General features: G+C 38.9%; 1 protein-coding gene across 1 annotated transcript; it reads right to left on the bottom strand.

The window, feature by feature from the left end:
- Positions 1–844: 844 nt before the first annotated feature.
- On the bottom strand, positions 845–6,985 carry LOC139962506 (rhodopsin, GQ-coupled-like). The gene is made up of 2 exons (XM_071962530.1): positions 4,476–6,985; positions 845–1,226 (listed from the first exon to the last, which is right to left on the bottom strand). The coding sequence occupies exons 1-2, from the start codon at positions 5,201–5,203 to the stop codon at positions 872–874; spliced, it is 1,083 nt and encodes a 360-aa protein (XP_071818631.1). The 5' UTR covers positions 5,204–6,985; the 3' UTR covers positions 845–871.
- Positions 6,986–9,745: the final 2,760 nt, after the last annotated feature.

Here is a 9,745-nt window from a genome sequence, read left to right as displayed (position 1 = left end):
GAATGATAGCACCATTTTGAAACTATAACAGCCCTTCTTCCTCAAAGAGGAGGGGAGTTTTAGACCGCTCTTCAAAACGGACGTTATCCAAATTTTGTGCCCCATCCCCCATTTCACATGTAAATTCGAATTCAAAACTTAAAGGTAGAGCCTATACAGTGTCATGAGAAAGTGATGTTTACGTAGTAAGCGTTAAAAGATTTTAAATTCCCAGACTCTTTAAACTGCATGGGGACGAAAATACGTGCCTATTTGAACCTAGAACCAGATATATCGACTAGCAAAATTCCAGTGGAATGACAAAGATTAAAATTGTCAAACAACCGGCAATATAAATCGTTAACAGCTCATTTAGAATATTGCAAACTGTTTTAATCACATAAAGCTCTAAATAAGAGAACAGGGGAGTAACGGGTTTCGAGTACCGAGTCGGGCCAATGCATGGGAGAAATATGTCAACCACTCCCCTCTACTCTTCATGTTATGTCTTATGCATTAAAGATTAGGTAAATACAATATTCTTTATCCCATCATTAGTCTGTCACCTCCAATTTTTCAGGAGCCCCTTATTGACCCCGGGTTCCGGGAGTTTAAACTCCCACCTCGAACCACATGGCCAGGCCTGTGTTGGGGCCTAGAGATATGTTTAAATATATAAAAATTAAAAACACACACACACACTCACAAAGACTTTAAACACAACGAGTAAAGTGAACTGTATAGGTAATGACTACTATACTACTGATCCATGTAAGAACCACCCCTCCCTCCCCTTTCCACCCCAACTTCACCCCCACCTCGTGACCCATTAAAACCACCCTCCCCTCTTCCTTCCCATGTACCCCACCTCCACCCTACCTCAAAAACGCTTCTACATATTAGTATTATTCGATGATAAGTTAGTCGAGAAACGTTGGTTATTTGTGGATGAATCGTCAGCATTCTCGGAATCTAAACCGTTGGAAAGTTTACCTCTCAAACGATTCAAGAAATCCATGAAAACTCGACGAAAATGTGGATGATTGGCGCCGTAAATAAAGGGATTCACCATGCTATTAACGGTCACGAATGTCTTGGTGAAGAGGTTGACACAGCCAACGAATGAACAGATCATTTGTGGTGACAAGCAGATGACGAAGGCGCATAAAATATAAAACAAATTCTTCGTGATTTGAATTTGTACCGACGAAATTCTCTTCACTTTCTTCGGGGCTAGATTAGTCGACCTGAAACCCAATAAAAAGGAGAAAAAAAAAAGAAAACAGAGATTTAGTGAGCTAAGTCATGACGTCAATGATTGCAACATGATTTGGTGTATCTAATATATGATTTTTTTAATTTATTATATATATATATATATATATATATATATATATATATATATATTAATATATATGGAAGTAAAACAGCCAATGTATATTGGCTTTTTTACTTCCAATCACTATATATATATATATATATATATATATATATATATATATATCGTACCTTTACAGAGTTATTCACCAAAATTCTGAAACTATCTTATTTTATAGCACTGGAACAAAACACTAAATCAAAAAATCGATTCTAGAATCTGTAGAAAGACATATCAATATTTTATAAAATTTCATCGTATCCTTGAAAATATTGACGACAAACAAATGTTGGTATAATGTATCTATAATATGAAGGATACAGTATCCAACCGCAGGATTCTATGCAGTAAAAAACTGCGTAAAATTAATAATTAAGAAAAAAAAGAGATTAAATAGAAATCTGTTTCAAAAGAAGGAACATTGCGAAGAAGAAGATTAACAATCTTTGGCTAGATATAACGTTCGCACTATTATAGTTGATTTTAGTTATGATACAGATATTGTAATACCAATGGACCGGAGCAAGGGCGTAGGAACCGGGGGCTGGGGGCGCCAGCCCCCAGTGAAAAATATGGGGGGCGGAAGTATCATTCCGCCCCCCCGCTCCGCAAGTCAGAAAACCCCTTTTTCATTTCCAAATGAGAAAAAAAATCTCATTTGGAGCACCAAATTGCATCTTAGGCCAGGTGAAAATGCAAAATTATTTACAAAATGCAGTGGGTGTTAAAGTGTGCTAAATTGCACCAAAGTGCATCTGAGGCCACCTGGAAATGCAAAAAAAATCCAAAGGGGAGGGGGAACCCCCTCCCCTTAGACCCCTCCCCCAGGCCGGCCATCAGTCTTCAGCCCACCCACTCAAAAGTACCTTCCTACGCCACTGGACCGGAGAAAGAAGAGGGTTCAGGTGGGGGAGGGGGGTCGGGAGGACATCGAGGAACAGTGGGACATGGGATTTTTTATGGAAGGGGAGGTGGCACAAGGTTCCCTCAAATCTTTCCGCCAAAATGGATCCTCTGTGTATGATGTACCACAACTTCCAGTACATCAATGTTTCGACAAGACTTTCTAAGTACATTTTTAGCTAGCTTCCTCTTCTACATTATCATTTGTTTTAATCACAATTCATTATAGTAATTACTCAACAAAGGATGACCTTCAAATAAGAATACAACACGCTTTAAATATGAAAAAAAGGGGAAATGGTCAATTTTTATACAAAATCTGACAAAATAACAGAAAGATAATATGAACAGATTCGATGGCAGAAATTCAAACAGAAACGCAAATTGAGGAGCGACGGGCGGAGTAGGGAGTGGGGTGGGTGGAGTAGCGGGTGTGAGTAGGCGGAGGTGCTGATCTTATAATAATCTGGGCCGGGGGAGGATTTGAGCTTACAATGAACTAACCAGGCAGTAGTATATATTGTGCTACTTCACGCCCCCCCCGTCTGGGAGCCTCAATTGGGAGCCGAAGGCACCCGTTTTTCGGGGTCCGTCCCCTGCACTTTCCGGGAACCGTTCCGGGAGCCCTCGTTTTTTGTAATGTTTTTTCGGGGGCCGTCTCCTGCACTTTTCGGGAGTCGTTCCGGGGAGCCCCCGTTTTTTAATTGTTTTTTCGGTAACCCCCGTTTTTTTTTAAAAAGCGGGCACCCGTTTTTCGGGTCGCCTTTTCGGGAGCACTTATCCATAATGTACTTTCTTACGTGAACTGTGCAAAGTACAGTGACAGTGAAGCAGAAACAGTAAATGCCGAGAAAAGCGCATGATGCGTTGGATGCGATGAGCACGCGAGCACAAAATGAGTGACTCAAAGAGCAAAAGAGCACACGTGAGCAAAATAATGAGCATTCTGCTCCACTGTCACTGATGCGACTGTCCGTTCTAGCAACATGTTCAACTTGGGCCTTGGGGGTGAATTATATATACTATCCCAGGCAGGCGCGTAGCGAGGAATTTGCCAATGGGTAGCGCCACCATGAGTTGGCGCGAAGCGCAGAAGAAAATTTTGGCCGAAAATGCCTCCCAGATCGCTGGAAATGGCACTTCCCAGGCATTGTAAGTTGCATCTAATCATTTTCTATTTGAAATTACTGGCGATATTATAAAATAAAATATATAAAAATATGCTCAAGGTGGGGGGCGGCGGTCGCTCCAGGCTGATGTGCAGGGTCCATTTAGAAGCAATCTCCCTAAAAGCACTTTGCTTTCGAAAATTGGTAAGAGCAAGCAATTGAAGTCTGGTCGGCGCGGTGAGGGATAACCAACCTTACAGTTAGAGTGTTGTAGGATGCTCTCGGTAATGTGGTAGGGTGGAGCGGGCAGGGGTGGGTGCAGGGAAAGGGGGAGAGGGATATGGGAGGGGTGTAAGAAGTGAAACCTGTTCATGGGAAGCGACGTAAGACTATATTAGGAATTGAATGAGGCTTTTCTGATAAGCTAACTTCATTGTGACAGAACATTTGCAAAATACTTTACACTGTTGTCCGATGCACGTTTTACCAGTTATTTGTTTGTTTGTTTGTTGTTTTTAAGACGAAAGAAATTTAGAAAAAAAAATAAAGACATAAATATCATATTTTAGAGAAAAAACCTACTGTCAGCCTGTAATGTAACATTTAACGTATGACATGTAGACCGCAGACCCGTAAAATCTTCCAAAATCTTGCGCGAAAAATGTACATCAACTGTTACCGGTATCAAACAATTCCATCATTGTCAGTGACCAAACCCAGGAAGTGGCCCGTAGGGTCCGTCCCTTACCCACTTTTTGTTTTTGCACTATGAAAAAAACCGTTTAGCATTCATCGCGTTTTTAAAAGTTTTTCGTGGTATTTTGGTAGTAATTAATTAATTAATCTACCGATACATGCATGCATCCCTTCTACCGCCCGCCTCTATTTCCATTAATGTTGAATCCGCAAAGAATTATTACTTAAACCATACAACAACAATAACAACAAAACACATTTTATGGTAATAATTGCTCCGAAAATGAACTCCCCCCTCCCCAATACAATTATTAATATTTATACACACACACATATATATATATATATATATATATATATATATATATATATATATATATATATATATATATATATATATATATACTTACGAACTGGCTGGGTCGGCGGATGAGATGGTTGATGAAGTTGCGTTCGGTTTCTCTATCTCGTATTTCATCATCCTGGCATTGTGCCGGTAAACGTAGCAATAAATCCAACTGTAACATACGACGATGATACAGAACGGTACAGGATACATTCCCAATGTCAGAATAGTGTGGGCAGTCTTAGTGCCTGGGTTAGCTGGTATGATACCGCACTGGTGAGGTCTTATCGTGTAACCGATGCGACCGATCCCCATAAAGTGAGGCACGTACGACAGCGACAACGCACAGACCCATAGACATATTATCCAGATTGTCATGCTCTTCGGACTGAAAAGAACTTTATAGATTGACTTCGCTTGTATGACGATCAAGAGTCGGTTTATCCCGATGGACGCGAGGTTGAAACTACTAGCAGCGAGACACGCGCGCAAAAGTCCAGTGGTCAATGCGCAGAGTATGTCCAAGCTTGGAAAGAAATTATCCGTCCAAAAGGACACCGTGTAAAACGGTAGCAGTGAGCTCGCCAAGAAGTCGGCCACTGCGAGATTAACGATGAAAACGTTGGTAGTGGTCTGTAAGGTACGTACGTAAATCACTGCGAGAATAACGCATCCGTTACCGATCATCCCCAGCACCGATATCAGACTATAGACAATGCCACTGATCACGTGCTCTCTCATGGGTGGAATATAGCTCGAAAAATTTTCGTTGATGTAACTGTAGTCTTCCATTTCAGATTATATTTTTTTTTCTTTTTATGTTAATTTGTGAAGATAATAAACGATGATAGTGTCAAATATAATAAAGTCAAAACTAATATTGATTTTATTTTTCTAGCGGCTTTTTTTTAAGCCTAAATTTAACACCCTTAAACTGCAGTTGCTGTCCTTTAAGAATGATCTTAAAATAAATACTTCTTTCTATCACAGTATATTTCTTCAGCGTCTGCCTTCAAGTCAGGTCTTTTGATATTAATGTTCTTGGATTATTATTCGATCACGTAATCACTCTCATTATATACCTTAATTTCCTCCACGTAAAGGATGAGTTCTGCTGCCTTTACAAAACGGTCAAGTAATTACAATGCGTTCTCTCCTTCTTCGTTCTCGTCACTCGTAATTAATCATGTGATGGTGTAATCTACCAGAATGTTGTTTTTTTAAATAGTCTCCTATTGTTGTCTTTGAAACCTTACCATTAGAACTTTCGTCATTATAATATTGAGGTTAGATAAATACCACGCTTCAAGTTAAGATCCATTTTTAGATGGCTGTCTCATATAATTTCTTTGTCAGCGCGCGAACGAGTGTCATGTATTGCTTCAATGACAACTACAGTTTATTATTTAATTGGATTTGTTTGGATTTTTCTTCAATCCTTACCTTCTTGGTAGAGTAAAGAATATATATATTTTTTCCCCTTCAAGTTTCCTGCACTAATTAGGTTATAATTTCTGTTTTGTTCTTACTTTTGTTTCTTAGTCGAGTTGCTATAAACGAGTCACAGACTTTAATATTTCCTTTTATCTGTTTTGTGTCCCTCCGATTTAAGTTAGGAATTTTTTTTAACGTTCTATCATCACAACTGTTACAAGTCCTCTATTTTCTATAATTTCCTTTTGTTATGTTTTCCTTTCTAGTTCTGGAGACTTTTGTTTGTTATTCGAGTCCTAACTTCGACACCTTTTGTTAACCGAGTACAAAGGCAACTTTTGTTTCTCAGTTTTCATGGTTACTTTGTACTCACGACTTCTGTTGTTGTGCGAGTCCTCACGACTCTTTTTGTTTTCCGAGTTCTCACGACTACTTTTGTTTTCCGATTTCTCACGACTCCTTTTGGTTTCTGAGTTACCACGACTTCTTTGTTCTTTGTTTTCCGATTTCTCACGACTCCTTTTGTTTTCCGATTTCTCACGACTCTCCTTTTATTTTCGAGTTCTCACGGCTTCTTTTGTTGTGCGAGTTCTCACGACTCCTTCCTGCCACTCCTTACAGGTTAATGTATCCGAGCTCTTAACATTCCTGCAGTGTTGTCCTTTTTCTGCTAACTGCTAAGCTTTTTATCATATAATAATCATTGTTTAGTTACCATTTCGGTACTCCTATAAAGTCGAGATTAATACATATATGCGATGTCTGGGGTTGGAACTATACGATCTAGCAACGTTCTCTCTCGTTGACAAAAAAATATTCGTCTCGTCTTTGTGTAATTGGCAAAATCTAGCCTACTGCAGACGTGCTTGTCCTAACCAATTTGCTGCTTCTTTAATCCTTAATAATCCCGTCTTACGATGAACGTTATCCTTGTGTGTTGAACCTGTTCGGATTCTTATACTGAGATAGATACATGCCACCGCAACGCATGTGAGCACATTGTAATTTTATTTGCGAGTAAAAAACGAGTATTTGCTTGTATAACAAACAAACCTTCTTTATCAGTTTGATTTTTATCCTTTTATGTTGGAATCCTATGCAGCCACTTAAGTTTATTATCGTTAATGCTACAATAACATGAACTTAACCTTGATGGACTTTTACTATGAAGAAATACAATTGATTTCCCCCATGACAAATATGGAGAGGGCGTCCTTTACGTACGAATGCTTATAGAATATCTTTTGATTAGAAATCACGCAGGGCTTACGAGACGGGTATGCAACGGCTCGAGGCCCGGGGTCAATCAGGGGTCCCGTGATCAAAATTGAGGTGGCCCGGCAAAAGTATGAGATATGAAGAATAACTTGTTCTTATTTTTAAAAAAAAAGAATAAATAGCCTGTACATAAGGGAATCAATACAGTGGGGGGGGGGGGGCGGGGCGGGCGGTTAATTATTGTCCCCAGGCACGACCTGGCCCATCGATGTCTCTTTTCCAAATGAAACAATTTTACTGGTAATTTGGTATAATCACTATGGTGACAAACACTTCACCTATACCGCCCAGATTTGTGAATGCAAATATACGTAAAGGCAGGGTGCATATGCGGTGTATGAAAGCAATACAAATGCTTCTTTTGAAAAGAAACACTTTGTCGTGCTGCTAAACATTTAAGTTTTTAAACTTTTATTTTTGGTTACTAAGTGTGAAATATCTTACATTGCGTTTTGCTTTATAATGCATGTCCGTTTATTTTGGTTGTTTGTGCTATACTCCCTGTTACAACACATCGATATTAAAGTATTTATGGACACCCGCAAAAGTGGAACTTATATAATGTATAATAACATTTCCCTGCATGCAAGAGCGCCAGTCTCAAACACATATGTTCACCTTCATCCAAATTGAGGGCCGCCGAAAAAAAGAAAAAGTACATTTTGGAAAGGAACAGAAACAGCCAAGGATATTTTATTGATTATAATCAATAAATGATTTTCTTGAACTAAACCAGAATCTACATATTTTACGTTGCATTTCTCTTATTTTATTCATAGTGGATTGTTTCCACCCTCCTCCCCCCCCCCCCCCCCCGCAAGGTATACGTCAATCACTGTTCAATTCCCGCTAAATTGGTTTTGCAATGAGCAAGAAAAAACAAGAAAAGAAAAGAAGAAAAAAAAAAACAATATGCGACCTTCGTTAATTCAATGGCATTGTGTAAACATGATTAAATAATGTTGAAGAACTTTCGGGCTTAAAGTTTGCCAGAGCCGGAAAGGGAATGACGTAAATAAAATAATGAGTCCTTCAATCGCTGGAAAACCTAATTCCGTGGATGTTGTATTGCCCTGATCATATAGGGTTACCATACGGCCATCCGGATTGATCTGGAATGTCCCGTTTTTTCATCCTCATAATTGTCCCACCAAAAAACTAAATTGTCCAATTAAAAAGAATGCACATAGCCCGACAAGGTAGGACCTATACATAGTTGGGGGTCTTTCAGGGACATACAGGAGTGGTGTGGGGTAGGGGAAGACCGTATACCCAATGCTCAAGTTATACTGGCTCATAGAATACAGATGTGTAACGTTGACGAAAGGAAGGGGGGTGGGGATTTGCCAATAATGAAAGAAAAATGTATTCTGATAAGATAAAAGTATAATAGGTGATACAAACAATATTCTATATAGGAAAACCATGACAAAGCTAGTTGCATTAGGTGTTTAGCAGGTGTGTATTTCGAATTGAGGACGACTGGACTAGGTTAAGTGAATTCGAAGGAGAGGGGTAGGGCCAGGGGTATGAGAGAGGGGTGGGGGAGAGGGTTAGGGGTAGGGGTAGTCTCTGTTGCTCTAGTATATGATCTATGCTGTATGTATAACGTCATGCACGTGATCATGTAGTCCAAAGTGAATGCAATTTGTACGTGCTACGATAATCCGAGAATGGATAATTTCTCTTCACGTATGCAACTATTAGAATCCCCCTATCCCCCCCTTTTTGCGCCATTATAAACAGTTGCCATGTACGCATACAACCTATGTTTTAGTCGGTAATCCGGTTAGACAATGCGATGTCCCACTTTGCATTTGCATAAGGTTGGGTCTGTTTAAGCAGGAAACAAAATACCCAAGTATTTCACAAGCTATAATGTAAGTTTTCTGCAAACAGATGTTACCAATGCAAATCTCCAAAATGTACCGAGCTAACGTTGTAATCTGCGAGGTCGTTGGAAATTAAAACATTATAATGTATTAACAATACTGGAAGAGCAAATTTGACCAAAATCAGCGCTAGTTCAAACAATGATATAAAACTGCACATTTTGTTATTATGAAGAAAGAGAATCGGTGCCCTACACACGATACGACTCGGCACTGGTGACTGTAGCACGCAGATAGTATCATTAAATAATTATTGCAATTCCGTGATTTATTTTTTATTATAAAAGAAATATCGAATTCGTCAGAAACGAGCAGTAATTATACTATCGTTCACGTATAGTATACTTTATCTCCTATACGTGACAAAAACATATCTTTTTTATAAAACTAGTTAACTAGTTAACTAAAACGCTTAATAAACAATTTCTGGGAATTTTTTTCTTCTGGTATCTGGCAACAGATTGAATTATGAATTATGAATTATTACAATTGAGCTGGAAATGGTTTTGGTTCTTTAACATACTATCTACAGAGGAAACTAATATTTCCTACAAATAAAAAAGGATATTTTTCGGGAAACTTCTAAATACGGAAAATAATAACAGTTACAAGCAAACATTCGAAATGTATCACATTTCAAGGGCAAGTGAACAAGATCATTATAATAGTCTAAGTAACGTGTTTTCTAACAACAGTGGCGGAGCTAGGGGTATTGGTCAGGGGCAAGAAT

This window comes from Apostichopus japonicus, chromosome 21 (assembly GCF_037975245.1).
Source record: "Apostichopus japonicus isolate 1M-3 chromosome 21, ASM3797524v1, whole genome shotgun sequence".
In the NCBI taxonomy this organism is placed as follows: domain Eukaryota; kingdom Metazoa; phylum Echinodermata; class Holothuroidea; order Aspidochirotida; family Stichopodidae; genus Apostichopus; species Apostichopus japonicus.
Note: the sequence above shows the minus strand (reverse complement) of the source record. Positions and strands in the feature narration are given on the sequence as shown.